The sequence below is a fragment of the Bombina bombina genome, chromosome 5 (genome assembly GCF_027579735.1).
Source record: "Bombina bombina isolate aBomBom1 chromosome 5, aBomBom1.pri, whole genome shotgun sequence".
NCBI classification, from domain to species: domain Eukaryota; kingdom Metazoa; phylum Chordata; class Amphibia; order Anura; family Bombinatoridae; genus Bombina; species Bombina bombina.
Window position 1 is genome coordinate 185443323 of NC_069503.1, and position 25324 is coordinate 185468646.

The window sequence follows — 25324 nt, forward strand, 5'->3', positions numbered from 1 at the left end:
GTATATACTAAAGATACGGCAAGAGAAATACCTAATATTGATAATAACTGTTATACATAAATATGATAAAAATGATGAAAAAACAAACAGCGGACTCAAAAGTTATTAATAAACAGCGGACTCAAAAGTTATTAGTAAAATCTCAGAATCTTTATATTTGAAATTAATACTTTATATTTGAAATTAATACTTTGTTAAAATCAATCGATAGCAAAAGTTAAAGGTACATAGGAATACACATAAAAAATGATATACAATAACACTAAATGAACCACCGGTGGTTTAATTTAATAATAAAAAACTGGTAATATCTAAAAAAGAGGAGCTGATTTCCCTTAAGCGTAAATCAATGTGGGTAAGGCTGAAATGTCCACTTAGCAAATGATTGTCAAATAATGAAGAAATCCAACAATAAAAAAGGATTTGATTTAGAAGGTCAAATGAGCAAAGAGACCCGTTAGTTTCTGTAGTAATTCAATGTATCCAGACAGTCAACAGGAATCCCCAATCCAAGCTGACAAGTTATGAAAGTTTAAATGATAATACCTTTTGCGCTGCAGGACAAATACCTCTGGGCAGGCTCTCTTTTAGATTCAGAGACTCACCAGACACTTCGGTCGATTCCTGTATGTAGTGACCGGGTAGCTAAGTCCCTTCTCGCAGCTTTTTTCTGTTAGCCTGTCTGCCGTGGTGCTTCGTCGGCAAACGTTTGGCGTGTGACGTCAGGTCGAGCGTCACGTGGCTGAAATCCTCCAATCAGTGTGGGGATTCCCCGCTGTCGGTATTGCTGCGGGAAATTTGAAATCCGGACAATCTCAGAGCGCTCTGATGGATAGTGGTAGTAGTTCAAAGTTGCATCTACGCGTTTCAGCCGTGTACCGGCCTTCATTATTTGACAATCATTTGCTAAGTGGACATTTCAGCCTTACCCACATTGATTTACGCTTAAGGGAAATCAGCTCCTCTTTTTTAGATATTACCAGTTTTTTATTATTAAATTAAACCACCGGTGGTTCATTTAGTGTTATTGTATATCATTTTTTATGTGTATTCCTATGTACCTTTAACTTTTGCTATCGATTGATTTTAACAAAGTATTAATTTCAAATATAAAGTATTAATTTCAAATATAAAGATTCTGAGATTTTACTAATAACTTTTGAGTCCGCTGTTTATTAATAACTTTTGAGTCCGCTGTTTGTTTTTTCATCATTTTTATCATATTTATGTATAACAGTTATTATCAATATTAGGTATTTCTCTTGCCGTATCTTTAGTATATACCGTGCTGCCTTTAGCGCCACATCTATCTCTGTTTTTACAAATTTGATACTTTTGCTTCTTCGGAGGCTATTTTTGGGAGAAAGGTTTTGCAAGCCGTGGTGCCTTCCGTTTAGGTAACCTGATTTGCTCCCTCCCTTCATCCGTGTCCTAAAGCTTTGGTATTGGTTCCCACAAGTAAGGATGACGCCGTGGACCGGACACACCAATGTTGGAGAAAACAGAATTTATGCTTACCTGATAAATTACTTTCTCCAACGGTGTGTCCGGTCCACGGCCCACCCTGGTTTTTTAATCAGGTCTGATGAATTATTTTCTCTAACTACAGTCACCACGGTACCATATGGTTTCTCCTATATTTTTCCTCCTGTCCGTCGGTCGAATGACTGTGGTGGGCGGAGCCTAGGAGGGACTATATGGCCAGCTTTGCTGGGACTCTTTGCCATTTCCTGTTGGGGAAGAGATATCTCACAAGTAAGGATGACGCCATGGACCGGACACACCGTTGGAGAAAGTAATTTATCAGGTAAGCATAAATTCTGTTTTTTATTGATTTTAATTGAGTGGCTTAAAGCAATGCAAGGGATACGAAACCCACAATTTTCCTTTTATGATTGAGACAGGGCATACAATCGCCAGTTTACTTCTGTTTTTAAATGTTCTTTGTTCTCTTGGTATCATTTATTGAAGGAGCAGAAATGTACTGCTGGGAGCTAGCTGAAGATATTAATAAAGGCCAAGCGGACATAATTCTCTGTACTGCATACTCTGTCGGCATTTAACATTGCACAAGCATTTCTGGTTAAATGCTTGTGCAATCCCGCCCCCTGCTCACCAGCGGCCAATCAGCCGCTAGCAGAGACTGTCAATCATCCCCATCGTATTTTACTGCTTCTTAACTTCCATTTCAGACAGACTTGAAATGGTGGGGCTCCAAAATAGAGCCCATTGGGTGAACCAATGACAAGAGGCATATATGCACAGCCACCAAAAATATCAAAAGAACAAAGAAAATAATTCAACTGGAAAGTAGTTTAAAATTGCATGCTCTATTTGAATCATGAAATAAATATTTTGACTTTTCTATCCTTAAATATTAGTACAAAGTCAGTAAAAATGTATTTAGATTATGGCCTTATGGTTAAAAAATTAATGGTATCTTATCTTTTGCATTTTATCAGTTTATTAATTCATGCAAATTGCCTTAAAGAGACACTCAAGTCAAATTAAACTTTCATGATTCAGATAGAGCAGCAATTTTAAACAATTATCCAATTTACTTCATTAACAAAATGTGCACAGTCTTTTTATATTTACACTTTTTTGAGTCACCAGTTCCTACTGAGCATGTGCAAGAATTCACAGAATATACCTATAAGCATTTGTGATTGGCTGATGGCTGTCACATGATACATGAGGACTGGAAATAGACATAACTTTGAAATTTGTTAAAAAAATATTTTTTAATGCTCATTTGAAGTTCAAACTAAGGGGCCGAATTATCAAGTCCGACATCGCTAAATGCCGACAGCATACGCTGTTAGCATTTAACATTGCACAAGCATTTCTGGTGAAATGCTTGTGCAATGCCGCCCCCTGCACATTTGCGGCCAATCGGCCGCTAGCAGGAGGGGTCAATCATCACGATCGTATACCATGAGAAATTTCATACATTTTGATCCTCATCCCTACTTCTTTGATGTTCCAGGGTGGGTACATAATTTTTTAAATGTTATTATTTTTATTGGACAACAAGCATAAGAAAATAAACTGCACTTATCGTCACACAGCCTGTGTACGGTGAAAATATGAAACCAAAGAAAAATAAAACATTTTAACATAAAGAAAAGAAGTCTTGAAGTTATTTGAAATATAATTAAATAGACTGAACTAGAAATAGAAGTATCCTTGATCTAGATCACTGGTTTTTAAACTTGTCCTTAGGTCTCCATAACAAGCCAAATTTTTAAGGATTAACTTGGGTGAGAGCAGGTAAAATAACAATGTTCAGCTGATTATTTCACCTATGCTCTAGTTCAGATATCCTCAAAATTTGACCTGTTAGGGAGGTCTGAGGACAGGTTTGAAAACCAGTGAACTAGATACTGCAAGCTTCTCAATTTAGTGCCATGAAAGTAATTGTAGCACAAGTTCTAAATATTCTTCAAACTGTACAGTTATAAGGTAGATATTTTTATATAAACACTATAGAAGTTGGCATAAAGGTTTAGCATACATATATGTTAACAACCTCATCTTCTTTCTATATTGTTTGTAATTGAATCATTTTAAAAAAGATACATAAAAGAGGTTGGTTGATACTGGTGCTGCACACATGTACAAAGAGATACAGATGTATAACAAATATACGGCTAGATTACAAGTTTTTCGTTTTGAGCTGTGCGGTGCTAACGAGCAGTTTATGCTCACCGCTCACTTACAGACAGTGCTGGTATTACGGGTTTTTACAACCCAGACAAGAAGTGAGCGTTGAGCAAAATTCTGCTCCTTACTGCACTCCAATGCCAGCGCTGCTTACGTTAGCGGTGAGCTGGTGTAACGTGCTCGTGCACGATTTCCCCATAGGAATCAACGGGCAGAGCCGGCTGAAAAAAGTCTAACACCTGACAAAAAGCAGCGTAAAGCTCCTTAACACAGCCCCATTGATTCCTATGGGGAAATCAAATTTATGTCTACACCTAACACCCTAACATGAACCCCGAGTCTAATCACCCCTAATCTTACACTTATCAACCCCTAATCTGTTGCCCCCAACTTCGCCGACACCTACATTATAATTATTAACCCCTAATCTACCGCTCCGGACACCGCCGCCACCTACATTATACTTATGAACCCCTAATCTGCTGCCCCCAACATCGCTGACACCTACATTATATTTATTAACCCCTAATCTGCTGCCCCCTATGTTGACGCCACCTACCTAAATTTATTAACCCCTAATCTGCTGCCCCCAACGTCGCCGCCACTATAATAAACATATTAACCCCTAAACCGCCGCACTCCCGCCTCGCAAGCATTAGTTAAATATTATTAACCCCTAATCTGCCAGCCCTAACATCGCCGCCACCTACCTACATTTATTAACCCCTAATCTGCCGCCCCCAACGTCGCCGCCACTATTCTAAATTTATTAACCCCTAAACCTAAGTCTAACCCTAACCCTAACACCCCCTAACTTAAATATAATTTAAATAAATATAAATAAAATTACTATAATTAACTAAATTATTCCTATTTAAAACTAAATACTTACCTATAAAATAAACCCTAAGCTAGCGACAATATAACTAATAGTTACATTGTATCTAGTTTAGGGTTTATTTTTATTTTACAGGCAAGTTTGTATTTATTTTAACTAGGTAGAATAGTTACTAAATAGTTATTAACTATTTAATAAACTTCCTAGCTAAAATAAATACAAAAGTACCTGTAAAATAAAGCCTAACCTAAGTTACAATAACACCTAACACTACACTATCATTAAATTAATTCCCTAAACTAAATACAATTAAATACAATTAAATAAAATTATCTAAAGTACAAAAAACCCCCCACTAAATTACAGAAAATAATAAACAAATTACAAGATTTTTAAACTAATTACACCTAATCTAATCCCCCTAACAAAATAAAAAAAAGCCCTACCCAACACTAAATTACAAATAGCCCTTAAAAGGGCCTTTGCGGGGCATTGCCCCAAAGTAATCAGCTCTTTTACCTGTAAAAAAATTACAATCCCCCCCCCCAACATTAAAACCCACCACCCACACAACCAACCCTACTCTAAAACCCACCCAATACCCCCTTAAAGAAAACTAACCCTAACCACTTGTAGATCACCTTACCGGGAGAAGTCTTCATCCAACCGGGCCGAAGTCCTCAATGAATCCGGCAGAAGTGGTCCTCCAGACGTGCAGAAGTGTTCCTCCAGATGGGCAGAAGTGTTCCTCCAGACAGCATCTTCTATCTTCATCCATCCGACACGGAGCAGGTCCATCTTCAAGACATCTGACGCGGAGCATCCTCTTCTTTCCACGGCGACTGAAGAATGAAGGTACCTTTAAGTGACGTCATCCATGTCGTCCCTTCAATTCCGATTGGCTGATAGAATTCTATCAGCCAATCGGAATTAAGGTAGAAAAAAATCCTATTGGCTGATGCAAGCTCAATCCTATTGGCTGATTGGATCAGCCAATAGGATTGAACTTCAATCCTATTGGCTGATTGCATCAGCCAATAGGATTTTTTCTACCTTAATTCCGATTGGATGATAGAATTCTATCAGCCAATCGGAATTGAAGGGACGCCATCTTGGATGACGTCACATAAAGGTACCTCATTCTGTGTTAGCCGTTGATTGAAGAGGATGCTCGGCGTCGGATGTCTTGAAGATGGACCCGCCCCGCGCCAGATGGATGAAGATAGAAGATGCCGCCTGGATGACCACTTCGCCCGGCTTGGATGAAGACTTCTCCTGGCTTCGTTGAGGACATCGGCCCGGTTGGGTGAAGACTTCTCCCAGTAAGGTGATCTTCAAGGGGTTAGTGTTAGGTTTTTTTAAGGGGGTATTGGGTGGGTTTTAGAGTAGCATTGGTTGTGTGGGTGGTGGGTTTTAATGTTGGGGGGGATTTGTAATTTTTTTTACAGGTAAAAGAGCTGATTACTTTGGGGCAATGCCCCGCAAAAGGCCCTTTTAAGGGCTATTTGTAATTTAGTGTAGGGTAGGGCTTTTTTTATTTTGGGGGGGCTTTTTTATTTTGTTAGGGGGATTAGATTAGGTGTAATTAGTTTAAAAATCTTGTAATTTGTTTATTATTTTCTGTAATTTAGTGTTTGTTTTTTTGTACTTTAGATAATTTTATTTAATTTTATTTAATTGTATTTAATTTAGGGAATTAATTTAATTATAGTGTAGTGTTAGGTGTAATTGTAACTTAGGTTAAGTTTTACTTTACAGGTAACTTTGTATTTATTTTAGCTAGGTAGTTATTAAATAGTTACTAACTATTTAATAACTATTGTACCTAGTTAAAATAAATACAAACTTGCCTGTAAAATAGCTAGCTTATGGTTTATTTTACAGGTATTTTACAGGTAAGAATTTAGTTTTAAATAGGAATAATTTAGTTAATTATAGTAATTTTATTTAGATTTCTTTTAATTATATTTAAGTTAGGGGGTGTTAGGTTTAGGGTTAAACTTAGGTTTAGGGGTTAATAACTTTAATATAGTGGCGGCGATGTTGGGTAGCAGATTAGGGGTTAATAAATGTAGGTAGGTGTCGTCGATGTTAGGGCCGGCAGATTAGGGGTTAATAATATTTAACTAATGTTTGCGAGGCAGGAGTGCGGCGGTTTAGGGGTTAATATATTTATTATAGTGGCGGCGATGTCCGGTTTGGCAGATTAGGGGTTAAAAAATGTATTTTAGTGTTTGCGATGCGGGAGGGCCTCGGTTTAGGGGTTAATAGGTAGTTAATGGGTGTTAGTGTACTTTTTAGCACTTTAGTTAAGAGTTTTATGCTACGGCGTTGTAGTGTAAAACTCTTAACTACTGACTTTAAAATGCGGTACCAGTCTTGACAGGTGAGGGTGTACCGCTCACTTTTTGGCAGACTCGTAATACCGGCGCTATGCAAGTCCCATTGATAATATAGGATACGCAATTGACGTAAGTGGATTTGCAGTATTTCCAAGTCTAGCCAAAAAAGTGAGCGGTAGACCTGTACCTTCAAGACTCGTAATACCAGCGGGCGTTAAAAAGCAGCGTTTGGACAGGCCAACGCTGCTTTTTAAGCCTAACGCACAACTCGTAATCTAGCCGATAATTTGTATATATATGATAGGAAGTCTTAAAACAATGAAGCAATGTAACAGTCTTAAATCAAAAAATCTTCCTGCCAGTATACAAGTCCTTACAAAGACTCTGGCTCGGTCTGCGTGTCGTTAATAAGGCAATGTTGTCGCAGATTCTGCTGCTCTCCGTTAAGAGATTTCCCCCTTCTTAGGTTGTAAACAACTAAAAAAAACAAAAGAGAGGAAAGCACAACCGCAACTCACATGAACAGTATTTTATTAAACAAATAGCGCTTGATAAACCGACACTCACAGAATTAAAACATAGAAATAGCATCTATCATAGCTGGTCACCGGTAAACATTTTAAACGTTCCACAAAGATGCGTTAGCCAGCATACAGGGAAGATTATTATTATTGTTATAAGTAATTTGTAGAGCGCCAACAGATTCCACAGCGCTATAAACATAGTCGGAATACAAGGAAACATTTATAGGGATCAGACGGGTAGAGGGCCCTGCCAAGAGTCGCACTTTTGTAGTCAGCTCTAAAGAAGGTGATCTACAAACAGCATGGCTCTTAGGCTTACATACTAAGGGGGTTCAAGGGGATAGCAATGTAGGCGAGGAACTGGTATAAAGAAAGGTTAATGTAGGTTGTATGCATCCCTGAACAGTAGAGTCTTTAGGGAGCACTTGAAGCTTTTAAAACTAGAAGAGAGTCTTGTGGAGCGAGGCAGAGAGTTTCACAAGATGGGAGCCAGTCTGGAGAAGTCCTGTAAATGGGAGTGTGAGGAGGTAACAAGAGAGGAGGAGAGTAAGAGGTCATGAGCAGAGTGAAGGGGGCAGAAGGGAGAGTATCTGGAGACAAGGTCTGAGATATAGGGGGGAGAAGTGAAGTTGCAGGCTTTGTATGTCAGAGTGAACATTTTGTGTTTAATCCTGGAGGCAAGAGGAAGCCAGTGAAGAGATTGGCAGAGAGGTGCAGCAGATGAAGAGCAAAGTTTAAGGAAGATGAGCCTGGCAGAGGCATTCATTATGGATTGTAAAGGAGCTAGGCAGCAGCTGGGGAGACCAGAGGACAGAGTTGCAGTAATCGAGGTGGGAAAGGATGAGAGAGTGGATTAAAATCTTAGTTGTGTCTTGTTTAAGGAAATGTCTAATTTTAGAGATGTTTTTAAGGTGGAAGCAGCAGGATTTAGCCAAGGACTGAATGTGAGGAGTGAAAGAAAGATCTGAGTCAAGTGTAACCCCAAGGCATCGGGCATGCGGGGAAGGGGTAATGATGGAGTTGCTGACTGTTATACAGAGATTGGGGGTGGAGATTTTGGAAGAAGGGGGGGAAATAAGGAGCCCAGTAAGGAAGATGTATGGTGGCTTGTAGAAGTCAAGAAGCCACCATACATTTTGCCTGTATGCCGGCTGTTGCTTCTTCGACAAATATTTGAAACAATTTTGCTGGGTACTCAGAACGATTGGTGGCAGACTGTTTATTGGTAATCAGCGATGCTATATGCTATTTCTATGTTTTAATTTGTGAGTGTCAGTTTATCAAGTGCTATTTGTTTAATAAATAATGTTCATGAGAGTTGCGGTTGCACTTTCCTCTTTTGTATTTTAATTGAACCATTATTATTTATAAAGCCATCTACTTTATTACCAGTTGATGTGTCCATGTTTTTACTTTTTTTTTTTTTTTTACATTTTAAAAGGGTATTTTCTTTTAATGATTTGTGCCAGTTTAGGAGCACTCTCATAAAGTCTCACTACCCCTATACACAGGCTTTTATAGGTGTCCATAGCCCATTTTCATGCATTATATGCAGATTTAGGACACTACCTGTAGCCAAGTCTACAACAGCACTGGAAAGTAACAGGGAATGTATCACTTGTCAGGTCAAACAGCCACTATCTGAATACAGGTGCATATGGCAAAATTGTGTTTTGTAATTACGTTTTTTTTTTAATACCATATTAATCTGTACTCATGTATGTTTTATTCCAGTTGTAACTGAACTAGAGAAAAATACCAACATCAAACTGGCAATGGATGTAAGACAGATGCCCAAGATTGAATTTACGGAAGTCAAAATAGAAGACTATAGTAAGTAAACTCATGTACATTTATAAAGGAATTTGTTACTATAAATGATTAAAGATATGTAGTAAAATGAATTAGTTTGATATTGTTTATATTTACTCTTCAGATTGGCTCATTTTAGAAAACTTTGAAGCTGACCCCCGAGTATGCAGGGGCTCTGAATAAAGTGTACATAACATACACGTACTTGACTATTATATGATCATGGGCACAGCCTATAGTATGCAGGGGCTCTGAATAATGTGTATATAACATACACGTACTTGACTATCATATGATCATGGGCACAGCCTGTAGTATGCAGGGGCTCTGAATAATGTGTATATAACATACACGTACTTGACTATCATATGATCATGGGCACAGTCTGTAGTATGCAGGGGCTCTGAATAATGTGTATATAACATACACGTACTTGACTATCATATGATCATGGGCACAGCCTGTAGTATGCACGGGCTCTGAATAAAGTGTATATAACATACACGTACTTGACTATCATATGATCATGGGCACAGCCTGTAGTATGCAGGGGCTCTGAATAATGTGTACATAACATACACGTACTTGACTATCATATGATCATGGGCACAGCCTGTAGTATGCAGGGGCTCTGAATAAAGTGTACATAACATAAACGTACTTGACTATCATATGATCATGGGTACAGCCTGTAGTATGCAGGGGCTCTGAATAATGTGTACATAACATACACGTACATGACTATCATATGATCATGGGCACAGCCTGTAGTATGCAGGGGCTCTGAATAATGTGTACATAACATACACGTACATGACTATCATATGATCATGGGCACAGCCTGTAGTATGCAGGGGCTCTGAATAATGTGTACATAACATACACGTACATGACTATCATATGATCATGGGCACAGTCTGTAGTATGCAGGGGCTCTGAATAAAGTGTATATAACATACACGTACTTGACTATCATATGATCATGGGCACAGCCTGTAGTATGCAGGGGCTCTGAATAATGTGTACATAACATACACGTACTTGACTATCATATGATCATGGGCACAGCCTGTAGTATGCAGTGGCTCTGAATAAAGTGTATATAACATACACGTACTTGACTATCATATGATCATGGGCACAGCCTGTAGTATGCAGGGGCTCTGAATAAAGTGTACATAACATACACGTACATGACTATCATATGATCATGGGCACAGCCTGTAGTATGCAGGGGCTCTGAATAAAGTGTACATAACATACACGTACATGACTATCATATGATCATGGGTACAGCCTGTAGTATGCAGGGGCTCTGAATAATGTGTACATAACATACACATACTTGACTATCATATGATCATGGGCACAGCCTGTAGTATGCAGGGGCTCTGAATAACGTGTACATAACATACACGTACTTGACTATCATATGATCATGGGCACAGTCTATAGTATGCAGGGGCTCTGAATAAAGTGTACATAACATACACGTACTTGACTATCATATGATCATGGGTACAGCCTGTAGTATGCAGGTGCTCTGAATAATGTGTACATAACATACACGTACATGACTATCATATGATCATGGGCACAGCCTGTAGTATGCAGGGGCTCTGAATAATGTGTATATAACATACACGTACTTGACTATCATATGATCATGGGCACAGTCTGTAGTATGCAGGGGCTCTGAATAAAGTGTACATAACGTACACGTACTTGACTATCATATGACTGAACTCACTGCATGCAGAAGCAATTCACTGTCCGTATTAAACTTGCCTGTTTGACTTTCAGAACTTGCTGTAAATAATGGGGGGTTTATTATTTTTACTGTTCTTGTTTGACTTTCAGAACTGACTTCAAGTAGTGGGACTCTTGTTGATTGTCTTAGCTCATCATCATAACTGTAATGTTGTCTATATAACAGTCTATGTTGGTTTTCCAAACTCCTCTCATGTTGAGGGTGCACGTTCACTTACTGTTTACCTTGCTAAATATAGCGAATGATTGGAGATAAAATATAGCGTATTGGCAAATGTAATGTACATTTTTCTAATGTACATGCCACCCAAGACTTGGTTCATTACAAACTTAGATTTAGATGGTATAAGCTTAACTGCTCAAAATCATTGACTCTATTAAAAGAAAGGTAAAACTTAATGGAATTTTGTCTTCTTTAAATGGACTCTGTTTTTAGTGTGATGTTAATAGTCAACTTGAAACATGTCTCTTGTGTTGTTAATCTTAATGAACAGCAAGTTTACAGATAGACCAATAGATCAAATAACAATTCAATTTAGAAGTGTTGTCTCACTTAATGATTCTCTATTGAATTTGATGTTAACCAGCCAAACAGTGCATTGATGATATTTGTTTGGCTTGGATCACTGTATGTATCAAATTTTTTAACAAACTTAACATCTATTTTTCTCTTAGATTTGCCCATGCAGATTATAAAGCCAGCAACATTCTCAGAAACAGCACATTATCCACTACTACTTGTTGTGTAAGTATGGCACACAAACATTTACTCTTAGTATACAAAGCTTTTCTCCATACTTCCACTTTATACGATGTGTTATAACCATGTATTATAGCATTTTATGCGCAATGTAATGTCTATGAAGTGTGAACATCACAAAAACAAATGTGACCATGCAAGTACTATAGTTATGTGGGTGCAACTTGCCTCTCATTTTTGAATGAAGGGTTTCTTTGTGCTTTTTTATCATTGCAAGCATGTAGCGGCCAAATTAATTACCCTTTACCACATGCAGAGTTTTCTGTTTTTCACTATCACACACAATAAATGTATTCAGGAACAGTTTTGCATAGAACAGGACTCAAATTTAATTTTATACAGTGTAAAGTAAAGGCCACAATGTGTAGGGAACAAAATGTTTAACAGTGTCCCAAAATTCTGTAAAAGGAATTCACAAAGATAGAAGGGGCTATGCAGTGGTTGTGCAACACTGATCTACACAGATCCTTCTATCTTTGTGAATATAGTGACCTAAAGTGTCAGAAACTTCATTTGCTAAGTGATATAGTTGAGACTTTGTACTAGATGGTGTGTGTTACATAGTTATACTGTACATTAAATACACAATATACACATAGATCACTGGGATATTCATTTAAATACATATGTATTCTTGAGCATTTGTAAAATATGTATGTATGGGAGATATATGTGAATCATTACATTGAAGGATTAATTGACTTGTATCAGTGGAAATTTGGTCCGATTGGTTGTGCATTTAGGGAAGGAGTTATTACACATTATTAATTAAATGTGTTTAAAACCACTTGTACTATATCCAGTAATTGCATTTGTGGTGGACTTTTATTTATTTATATATATATATATATATATATATATATATATATATATATATATATATATATATATATATATATATACACATACATATAAATATATACATACACACACACATATATATATATATATATATATATATATATATATATATATACACATACGTGCGCACACACACATATATATATATAAAAGAAGCTCAAAGTTCCAGGCACTTTTGAAAAAAGCACGTCCAAGTAGACAGGATAAAATGTTCAAAAATTTATTGGTATCCACAATTTAAAAACATACAGGTATCCAACGCATGGATACAACTGTGAGTAAGAACAAGACTGGTAATGGGGTAATCAAGCCCCTCAATATTAAAACTTTGAGTTTCTTTACTACATTTGGCCTTACAGGGGCCTTTTCCTGGAGCACCAGGAAATTAAATTCTCTGTCATTTCTAACACTGGGGCATAAAATAATGCAACAGTAAGACATCTTGCTTGTGCATCCCGTTACCTTTTTCTGTGAATTTTTTTTTAATTATATATATATATATATATATATATATATATATATATATATATATAGAGAGAGAGAGAGAGAGAGAGAGAGAGAGAGAGAGAGAGAGAGAGAGAGAGAGAGAGAGAGAGAGAGAGAGAGAGAGAGAGAGAGAGAGAGAGAGAGAGAGATGAAAGACGAAGCACTCTCGGGTCTTATCAAGTGTACAACACAATTTTATTTAACTGTAAATAAAATTGTGTTGTACACTTGTTAAGACCCGAGAGTGCTTCATCCTTCAGCTCTATCTACTACTCTTAGCACCCTGGCATATGAAGCTTGTTAGTGGGAGTGCACCTATCTCTACATGTTTTTATATATATATACACATACATACACACACATATTGTTATTTATCAGTTTTATCATGTATAATGATATGCAACATAACCTAATCTGTGCTATCACTGTTCAACACGATTGTTCACTACAGCATTATCTGCTGGTGATTTATATAATAATAATAATAATAATAATAATAATAAAAATAAAAGCAGCCTTTAGGGATTAAGAAATCTCACTAAATAAATTTAGAATCCTGTAAAATCTTTATTTTCTATATTACTATGTTTCATTTTAAAAGCAGCATTAATGTTCTATTCAATATATAACCATGCAGTTATGATACATTTTCCAGTGTCCCTTTAAACAGTTTGCAATACAATGTCCTAACCTGAAAGCAAAGTATAAATTGTTCCCATCTTTTCTTTATATGTTTGCCGATGCTGTTTATAAGATATAGTAGCATAGTAAATCTATGTCGCTGACAATTCTAGGGCTAATGTTTCAAATAGAAACACAGCTCTCTTAAGCTGCTTCACTGAACACCTCAAAGCTCTGATTAAAACACAGCCCCCGGGTTCCTGAGCAGTGATTGAATAGTGTTACTACTTGCTATACACAAGCTGTTGCCAGTGTTGTATAAATCTAGTTATTGTGCCCTATTTTATGTTGTGTTCACACTGATATCATTTTGGGCCATTTTTTTTATAACATCTTATGTGAATCTCCCAGATAAAATTAATAGCAAATGTTCAGGTGCTGAATTCCCTACTCATTCCACCAAAGCTGCTGCCTAATGCAGTAGATATGATTGATTAAAATCTATATTAAGAATTGGGGCAAATTACATGCAGGTGTAAAAACTGATGTACATTCAACATTATGTCTAAATCCAAATATAGGAAATGTAGATTGACTGTACTATTCCAGGTCATTTCATTCCTATGTGGTTGTATATGTACTTATAGATGATACAACATTTATATAATATGTATCAATAATGCCAATGGTAGCCTGATTATTTCTTGTATTCTATACTCACAATCATAAAACATTTTTTGCTATCTGGATTGTGATTTTCTGCAGTTGAATACGTTTTATAGCAATTTATCGGTTTTAGCATTTTCTGTTTCCTTTGTGCTTAGAGCAAAACAAAGAGGCACAGACAGGTAAATTCAACAAGTAGTTGGGGCCGGTGGTAGGATTTTTGGCTACACAGGCATAGACACATTTTGCTGCCCCCCACCCCCAACAAAAAATATATAATATACCCTGTCATTACTGGTTCTTAACAAAATGTTCTAGTAATGTGTAATAGCTAGTGGTGGCTCTGCACAACATAGCAGGTAACAACATTTACCTGCCCACACACATACATATTTACACATACATACTTATACACACACATATTTATACACATACACACATACAGACACACACACACACACAGACATACTGACACAAGCATGCACACATATTTATACACATACACACACACAGAAACACACACACACAGACATACTGACACAAGCATGCACACATATTTATACACATACACACACACAGAAACACACACACACAGACATACTGACACAAGAATGCACACATATTTCCACACACTGTCTCAAAATAACAATATGTGCTGCTGCTGGGCACTGGGGTGAAGGTAGGGCCATCTGGCTCAGATTTTAGACACACACACACCATAACTGATATATATATATATATATATATATATATATATATATATATATATATATATATATATATATACTGGTAGGTTAAATCCCAGCTCCTCAGTCATAAAAACACTGCAGTGAGCATGCCACTTAGTATAAGACCCGGTACATTTTCTGTAACATTCCTGTCCTGTGATATTTCTTTTGTGACAGAGCTTATATTTTGTGCTGATTTAAGTCCTAGTGAATGTGCAACCCAGGTAGAGAGGAGTGGGGATATTTACACTTACGCAAAATCTTTTTCACTATTTATTTACTCCCACTTCATAGATAATAGATTTTCTACAGTATAGTAGCACTTGTGCAACTCATGTAAAAATATCCTGCTAAAAAATTATTCATGAATGGTTGAAATTGTGTCAGCAACAGGACATTTTTCCACACATTGCACAAGTACTACTGCACTGCAGAAAAACAAGGATATTAATTGGCAATAAATCATATGGGACCACCAGACGTCTTTTCCTGACCTGTTAGTTACTGCTTGATGACTGTCTGAATTGAACACCAGATGTTACAGAATCACTGTCTCCATACTCTCCATTCCTCACAGGCATGGCTGAAAATGTCAAAGCCGGTTAGCTCCGCCCCTCTAAAAAAAAACACAAACTAAAGCATAGTCCGAACTGGCTGATTTATGACTCGTCATCATCCGATACCTCCCCAAACACCTTTAGGCTGCTCAGACACAGTACAGTATGGCCACAATACAGCATGTCATGTATGTTATATCAGACCCACCCACTTCTGGAGACTGTCTGGCAATGCTAACAGGCATTATGTCACAATGGTGTATTTTTTAATTTTATTTATAGGTAGCCACCTTTAAGCTATTCTAAGTCTAGCCTCCTCTCCAGCCTTGGGCCTCGCTTTGTAACTACTGTGCTAAATTAAAAATAGTTGCGTATTATTAGTAAAAAACATTAATAAAAAATAATAGATACTGCTGCTCTAAGTTTGCACCCTCCTGCTGGGGCACTTTAAGGCGGCTGCCTTTATTGCCTTATGCAAATGCCAGCCCTGCAAGTAATTAATTGAAATAGCTACATAATTGTACTGAACGCAAATTGTACTGAAAGCTTTTTTTTTAAAAAAACTATGCAGGTTAACAGAGATAGTTTACTTATATTTGTCTTGCTCTTTTAAAGGTATATTCTAATTTAGGGATGGCCAAACACTGGCTCATGAGTAACATGTGGCCCTCAGCACTAATTTTTGTGGCCCCAGGAAAAAAACAGAACTTACATTTCTCTTGTTAAGTGTATCCAGTCCACGGATCATCCATTACTTATGGGATATTAACTCCTCCCCAACAGGAAGTGCAAGAGGATTCACCCAGCAGAGCTGCTATATAGCTCCTCCCCTAACTGCCATTACCAGTCATTCTCTTGCACCCAACGAATAGATAGGATGTGTGAGAGGACTGTGGTGATTATACTTAGTTTCATACCTTCAATCAAAAGTTTGTTATTTTATAATAGCACCGGAGTGTGTTATTCCTTCTCTGGTAGAATTTGAAGAAGAATCTACCTGAGTTTTTCTATGATTTTAGCCGGAGTAGTTAAGATCATATTGCTGTTTCTCGGCCATCTGAGGAGAGGTAAACTTCAGATCAGGGGACAGCGGGCATCTGCAAAGAGGTATGTAGCAGCTTATTATTTTCTGACAATGGAATTGATGAGAAAATTCTGCCATACCGATATAATGTAAACTCAGCCTTAAATGCAGTAGCAGCAACTGGTATCAGGCTGTCATGTATGTATATTTTACACTTCAGTATTCTGGGGAATGGCACTTCACTGGAATTATACTGTATGCATAAAACTTTAGCCTAATTTGCAGGGACTAGCAACAGGCTTTTTAATAACACTCAATTTATTAATGTTAAACGTTTTTTGCTGGCATGTAAAATCGTTTAATTTTCTGAGGTACTGGGTGAAAAAATGTTTTGGGCACTATTTTTTTCCACTTGGCAGTCGATTTATTTAATTTATGACAGTTTACTGATCTCTCTCACTGTTATGTGTGAGGGGGAGGGACCTTTTTTGGTGCTTTTGCTACGCATCAAAAAATTCAGTCAGAAGTTTATTGTCTTCCCTGCATGATCCGGTTCATCTCTACAGAACTCAGGGGTCTTCAAAACTTGTTTTGAGGGAGGTAATCACTCACAGCAGAGCTGTGAGATTGTAGTTGACTGTGATAAAAAAAAACGTTTATTTCTGTATTTTTATTTTTTTTTTCTGCTATCAGGGTTAGTTATCCTTTGCTAATGGGAGCAATCCTTTGCTAAAATTGTGTTTTTTACAAAGATTTGATGCTATAACTTTTCAGTTTATTAATTTTCAACTGTCATAACTTTTTCTGTGCTTCTTATAGGCACAGTACGTTTTCATATTATAGTAAATTACTTGAAAAGTATTTCCAAGTTGCTAGTTTATTTGCTAGTGTGTTAAACATGTCTGATTCAGAGGAAGATATCTGTGCTATATGTGCTAAAGCCAAAGTGGAGCCCAATAGAAATTTATGTACTAACTGTATTGATGCTACTTTAAATAAAAGTCAATCTGTACAAATTGAACATATTTCACCAAACAACGAGGGGAGAGTTATGCCGACTAACTCGCCTCACGTGTCAGTACCTGCATCTCCCGCTCGGGAGGTGCGTGATATTGTAGCGCCGAGTACATCTGGGCGGCCATTACAAATCACATTACAGGATATGGCTACTGTTATGACTGAAGTTTTGGCTAAATTACCAGAACTAAGAGGTAAGCGTGACCACTCTGGGGTGAGAACAGAGTGCGCTGATAATATTAGGGCCATGTCAGACACTGCGTCACAATTTGCAGAACATGAGGACAGAGAGCTTCATTCTGCGGGTGACGGTTCTGATCCAAACAAACTGGATTCAGATATTTCAAATTTTAAATTTAAGCTGGAAAACCTCCGTGTATTACTAGGGGAGGTGTTAGCGGCTCTGAATGATTGTAACACAGTTGCAATACCAGAGAAAATGTGTAGGTTGGATAAATATTTTGCGGTACCGGCGAGTACTGACGTTTTTCCTATACCTAAGAGACTTACTGAAATTGTTACTAAGGAGTGGGATAGACCCGGTGTGCCGTTCTCACCCCCTCCGATATTTAGAAAGATGCTTCCAATAGACGCCACCACACGGGACTTATGGCAAACGGTCCCTAAGGTGGAGGGAGCAGTTTCTACTTTAGCTAAGCGTACCACTATCCCGGTGGAGGATAGCTGTGCCTTTTCAGATCCAATGGATAAAAAGTTAGAGGGTTACCTTAAGAAAATGTTTGTTCAACAAGGTTTTATATTGCAACCTCTTGCATGCATTGCGCCTGTCACGGCTGCAGCAGCATTTTGGTTTGAGTCTCTGGAAGAGACACTTGAATCAGCTCCATTAGATGAGATTACACACAAGCTTAAAGCCCTTAAGTTAGCTAACTCATTTATTTCAGATGCCGTAGTACATTTAACTAAACTTACGGCTAAGAATTCCGGATTCGCCATTCAGGCACGCAGAGCACTGTGGCTAAAATCCTGGTCAGCTGACGTTACTTCTAAATCTAAATTGCTTAATATACCTTTCAAAGGGCAGACCTTATTCGGGCCCGGGTTGAAAGAAATTATCGCTGACATTACAGGAGGTAAAGGCCATGCCCTGCCTCAAGACAGAGCCAAACCTAAGGCTAGACAGTCTAATTTTCGTTCCTTTCGTAATTTCAAAGCAGGAGCAGCATCAACTTCCTCTGCACCAAAACAGGAAGGAGCTGTTGCTCGCTACAGACAAGGCTGGAGACCTAACCAGTCCTGGAACAAGGGCAAGCAGGCCAGGAAACCTGCTGCTGCCCCTAAGACAGCATGAATCGAGGGCCCCCGATCCGGGAACGGATCTAGTGGGGGGCAGACTTTCTCTCTTCGCCCAGGCTTGGGCAAGAGATGTTCAGGATCCCTGGGCGTTAGAGATCATATCTCAGGGATACCTTCTAGACTTCAAATTCTCTCCCCCAAGAGGGAGATTTCATCTGTCAAGGTTGTCAACAAACCAAATAAAGAAAGAGGCGTTTCTACGCTGCGTACAAGATCTTTTATTAATGGGAGTGATCCATCCGGTTCCGCGGTCGGAACAAGGACAAGGGTTTTACTCAAATCTGTTTGTGGTTCCCAAAAAAGAGGGAACTTTCAGGCCAATCTTGGATTTAAAGATCCTAAACAAATTCCTAAGAGTTCCATCGTTCAAAATGGAAACTATTCGGACAATTTTACCCATGATCCAAAAGGGTCAGTACATGACCACAGTGGATTTAAAGGATGCTTACCTTCACATACCGATTCACAAAGATCATTACCGGTATCTAAGGTTTGCCTTTCTAGACAGGCATTACCAGTTTGTAGCTCTTCCATTCGGATTGGCTACGGCTCCGAGAATCTTCACAAAGGTTCTGTGTGCTCTTCTGGCGGTACTAAGACCGCGAGGAATTGCGGTAGCTCCGTACCTAGACGACATTCTGATACAAGCTTCAAGCTTTCAAACTGCCAAGTCTCATACAGAGTTAGTACTGGCATTTCTAAGGTCGCATGGATGGAAGGTGAACGAAAAGAAGAGTTCTCTCTTTCCACTCACAAGAGTTCCCTTCTTGGGGACTCTTATAGATTCTGTAGAAATGAAGATTTACCTGACAGAAGACAGGTTAACAAAGCTTCAAAATGCATGCCGTGTCCTTCATTCCATTCAACACCCGTCAGTAGCTCAATGCATGGAGGTGATCGGCTTAATGGTAGCAGCAATGGACATAGTACCCTTTGCACGTCTACATCTCAGACCGCTGCAATTGTGCATGCTAAGTCAGTGGAATGGGGATTACTCAGACTTGTCCCCTACTCTGAATCTGGATCAAGAGACCAGAAATTCTCTTCTATGGTGGCTTTCTCGGCCACATCTGTCCAGGGGGATGCCATTCAGCAGGCCGGACTGGACAATTGTAACAACAGACGCCAGCCTACTAGGTTGGGGCGCTGTCTGGAATTCTCTGAAGGCTCAGGGACAATGGAATCAGGAGGAGAGTCTCCTACCAATAAACATTCTGGAATTGAGAGCAGTTCTCAATGCCCTTCTGGCTTGGCCCCAGTTAACAACTCGGAGGTTCATCAGGTTTCAGTCGGACAACATCACGACTGTAGCTTACATCAACCATCAGGGAGGGACAAGAAGCTCCCTAGCAATGATGGAAGTATCAAAGATAATTCGCTGGGCAGAGTCTCACTCTTGCCACCTGTCAGCAATCCACATCCCGGGAGTGGAGAACTGGGAGGCGGATTTCTTAAGTCGTCAGACTTTTCATCCGGGGGAGTGGGAACTTCATCCGGAGGTCTTTGCCCAAATACTTCGACGTTGGGGCAAACCAGAGATAGATCTCATGGCGTCTCGACAGAACGCCAAGCTTCCTCGTTACGGGTCCAGATCCAGGGATCCGGGAGCGGTTCTGATAGATGCTTTGACAGCACCTTGGACCTTCGGGATGGCTTATGTGTTTCCACCCTTCCCGATGCTTCCTCGATTGATTGCCAGAATCAAACAGGAGAGAGCATCAGTGATTCTAATAACGCCTGCATGGCCACGCAGGACTTGGTATGCAGATCTAGTGGACATGTCATCCTGTCCACCTTGGTCGCTACCTCTGAAACAGGACCTTCTGATCCAGGGTCCCTTCAAACATCAAAATCTAATTTCTCTGAAGCTGACTGCTTGGAAATTGAACGCTTGATTTTATCAAAACGTGGTTTTTCTGAGTCATTTATTGATACCTTAATACAGGCTAGGAAGCCTGTTACCAGAAAGATTTACCATAAGATATGGCGCAAATACTTATATTGGTGCGAATCCAAGAGTTACTCATGGAGTAAGGTTAGGATTCCGAGGATATTGTCTTTTCTACAAGAAGGTTTAGAAAAGGGTTTATCCGCTAGTTCCTTAAAGGGACAGACTTCAGCTCTGTCCATTCTTTTACACAAACGTCTGTCAGAAGTTCCGGACGTTCAAGTTTTTTGTCAGGCTTTAGCTAGGATCAAGCCTGTGTTTAAAACTGTTGCTCCACCATGGAGTTTGAACTTAGTTCTTAATGTTTTACAGGGGGTTCCGTTTGAACCCCTTCATTCCATTGATATCAAGTTGTTATCTTGGAAAGTTCTGTTTTTAATGGCGATTTCCTCGGCTCGAAGAGTCTCTGAGTTATCTGCCTTACATTGTGATTCTCCTTATCTTATTTTTCATTCAGACAAGGTAGTTCTGCGTACTAAACCTGGGTTCCTACCTAAGGTGGTCACTAACAGGAATATCAATCAAGAGATTGTGGTTACATCTTTGTGTCCTAATCCTTCTTCGAAAAAGGAACGTCTGCTACACAATCTAAATGTAGTCCGTGCCCTGAAATTTTATCTACAGGCAACTAAGGATTTTCGACAAACGTCTTCCCTGTTTGTCGTTTATTCTGGTCAGAGGAGAGGTCAAAAAGCTTCGGCTACCTCTCTCTCCTTTTGGCTTCGTAGCATAATACGGTTAGCCTATGAGACTGCTGGACAGCAGCCTCCTGAAAGAATTACAGCACATTCTACTAGAGCTGTGGCTTCCACTTGGGCCTTTAAGAATGAGGCTTCTGTTGAACAGATTTGCAAGGCTGCAACTTGGTCTTCTCTTCATACTTTTTCCAAATTTTACAAATTTGACACTTTTGCTTCTTCGGAGGCTGTTTTTGGGAGAAAGGTTCTTCAGGCAGTGGTTCCTTCCGTATAAAGAGCCTGCCTGTCCCTCCCGTCATCCGTGTACTTTAGCTTTGGTATTGGTATCCCATAAGTAATGGATGATCCGTGGACTGGATACACTTAACAAGAGAAAACATAATTTATGCTTACCTGATAAATTTATTTCTCTTGTAGTGTATCCAGTCCACGGCCCGCCCTGTCACTTTAAGGCAGGTAATTTTTCCATTAAACTACAGTCACCACTGTACCCTATGGTTTTCCTTTCTCTGCATGTTTTCGGTCGAATGACTGGTAATGGCAGTTAGGGGAGGAGCTATATAGCAGCTCTGCTGGGTGAATCCTCTTGCACTTCCTGTTGGGGAGGAGTTAATATCCCATAAGTAATGGATGATCCGTGGACTGGATACACTACAAGAGAAATAAATTTATCAGGTAAGCATAAATTATGTTTTTTTTTATATAGTTTTTGTGGCATCAGGAGGAAGCAGAACTAAAACTATGTGCTTTAGAAATGTAATAGCGCAGGTCTCGTCAACAGCGTTGAGAGCGCACTATTTCTGCATGCGTAAGGCAGCGAGGAATGCAGAAATAGCAGAGTCTCACTGCTGTCTCACTCTCTTACAACCCTTGCTGTAAGAAAACACTTGTGTCAGGTGATGTACAGGAACCCCAAAGTGAACATTAAACTTATGTGATTTAGATAGATTGTGCAATTTAAAAAATAAATAAATTACAATTTACTTCCATTATCAAAATGTGCAAAATCTTTTTATTAGTGCTGTGGAATCTTTTAGGGGTTCTACAAAACAAATTATAATAATATGCATACTTCCTAAGATGCAAGTTCCTACTGAGCATGTGCAAAACTGTACAGTATATACATATCTTTCTTTGTGTTTGGCTGGTGGCTGTCACATGGTACTAGGGGAGACAAAAATGGGACTAACTTTAACATTTGACAGAAAATAATCTACTATTAATTAAATTACTATTAAATAGTTACTATTAAAAAATACTATTAAATTAAATTTGAAATTTAGACTGTGTTATTGCATTGTCTTTTTATTTTGCATTTGTTGATTATGCAGTTCTACTGCATTTAATAGTTATTTAACAATGTTGTCACAAAAAGTCATCTATGTACTGTGAGCAAAGTAATAACATTCTTATAAGAAAACTATATATAAATATATACTTGTGTATGTTTTAGAAGCTTTTGTTCTATATATTTTCATGGAAGATTAATTTATCTGTTGTGAATATAACTGTAATCACACACTTATTACGACTCCGAGACAAATAACCCCTTTACTTTGTCAAGGGGACTATATTTGCGGTAACACTTGACACATGCGCAGCTGCAAGTGACCCTGTTATAGAGCTTGCAAGGGAGTTGATGGTCATTGGCAGCAGCAAAACAAAGAGACTGGACAATGGCCATTTACAACTAGTCGAGTAATGTAATATTTTTAAAAACATACTTATAATGTTCAACCAGCAGTATGTGGCACCAGATGCACGGGGGTTACATGGGGACAACAAATTGTTATAGGCAAGCTGTAGTATGGTGTAAACCAGAGCTGGCCAACTCCAGTCCTAAAGCACCACCAACAGTCCTTGTTTTACCATTCTTTCTGCAGTAAAATAAAGCATCAGAATTTGTGCTGTGTGGGGGTTTTTTTTGCCTGGAGAAAATTAAAACCAGGACTGTTGGTGGTGCTTTAGGACTGGAGTTGGCCAGCCCTGGTGTAGACTGTCCCTTTAATAGACAGGAACAGGAAGCCAAAAAACAGGACTGTCATGGGAAAAAAGGGACAGTTGGTAATGATATGGTAGGAAGTGATTAACAGAACATAAGTTCAAATAGATTTGTCTTATGTGTAAGAGCATTTTATTATTGTATTACTTTTTGCATATAACTATGCGTGTAGCCCCTGCACTTAGCTAAAAACAGTTCCAGAGCAGCAGTGTAGTATGGGAGCTATCTGAACACATCTGGCGAGCCAATGGCAAAAGGCAAATGTGTGTACCCACCAATCATCAGCTAGCTCCCAGTACTGCATTGCTCTTCTTGAGGCCTACCTAGCTGGGGAATAGGTAGCAAAGGAGGTGTCAATCTTTTTAAACAATAAAAAAAAAAATCAAGTAGACTGTCCCTTTAAAGAGATACTAAACCCAATTTTTTTTCTTTAATGATTCCGATACAGCATGCAATTTTAAGCAACGTTCTAATTTACTGCTACTATCAATTTTTCTTCATTCTATTGCTATCTTTATTTAAAAAGAAAGACTTTAAAGCTTAGGAATCACCCCGTTTTAGGTTCAGTACCCTGGATAGCGCTTGCTTATTGGTGACTACATTTAGCAAACCAATAACCAAAAAAATGGGCTTAAAGGGACACTGAACCCAAATTTTTTCTTTTGTAATTCAGAAAGAGCATACAATTTTAAGCAACTTTCTATTTTACTCCTATTATCAATTTTTCTTTGTTCTCTTGCTATCATTATTTGAAAAAGAAGGCATCTAAGCTTTTTTTGGTTTCAGTACTCTGGACAGCACTTTATTATTGGTGGATGAATTTATCCACCAATCAGCAACCCAGGTTGTTCACCAAAAATGGGCCGGCATCTAAACTTACATTCTTGCATTTCAAATAAAGATATCAAGAGAATGAAGAAAATTTGATAATAGGAGTAAATTAGAAAGTTGCTTAAAATTTCATGCTCAATCTGAATCACGAACGAAAATTTTTGGGTACAGTATCCCTTTAAGCTTTCCATTCCTGCTTTTTAAATAAAGATAGCAAAGAACAAAGAAAAATTGATAATAGGAGTAAATTAGAAAGTTGCTTAAAATTGCATGCTCTATCTGAATCATTAAAGAAAAAATTTGGGGTTAGTGTCCCTTTTAGTATATATGGTACCAGGTAGGTACAACCAAACTATATACTTTTGTATGATAATTTATTTTAATCTCATTCTATTAGAGATGGCACTCCCGGCAGCCAGAGTGTGACTGAAAAGTTTGAAATTAATTGGATAACGGTGCTGGTCAGCTCCTTTAGTGCCATAGTGGTAAAATTTGATGGACGTGGAAGTGGTTTCAAGGGGACAAAGCTTTTACATGAAGTGACTAGGCAACTGGGAGTCCTGGAAAAGAAAGACCAAGTGGAAGCACTCAGGTAACATTAGATTTTTTTTAAGGAATTCTTACATATTTCCATAATGTAAATTTACATTTTATTAAATCATTTATAATAAGACAATATATATTTAGATGGCTACACCTGTAAAGCAAGAAAATTAAAAGCTGTGTGGTGTTTTACGTGGCATTTGATGGGGGGTGGGGGTTGAATCCATTCCAACCATTAGAATACACAGGGATCATTTGGTTTCCAGCTGTCTCATAATGCATTCACTTGACTAATAACTTGCACAGCCTTTTC

General features: G+C 38.3%; 1 protein-coding gene across 1 annotated transcript in view; it reads left to right on the forward strand.

Annotated features, from left to right (window-relative positions):
- DPP6 (dipeptidyl peptidase like 6) overlaps nt 1-25324 on the forward strand; it is a 1272214-nt gene that overhangs the window by 1221034 nt on the left and 25856 nt on the right. Inside the window, exons 18-20 of the mRNA XM_053713807.1 lie at nt 9105-9203; nt 11628-11697; nt 24866-25060. Of these exons, the coding sequence (XP_053569782.1) occupies nt 9105-9203; nt 11628-11697; nt 24866-25060 (364 nt within the window). The remainder of the gene's footprint in view (nt 1-9104; nt 9204-11627; nt 11698-24865; nt 25061-25324) is intronic.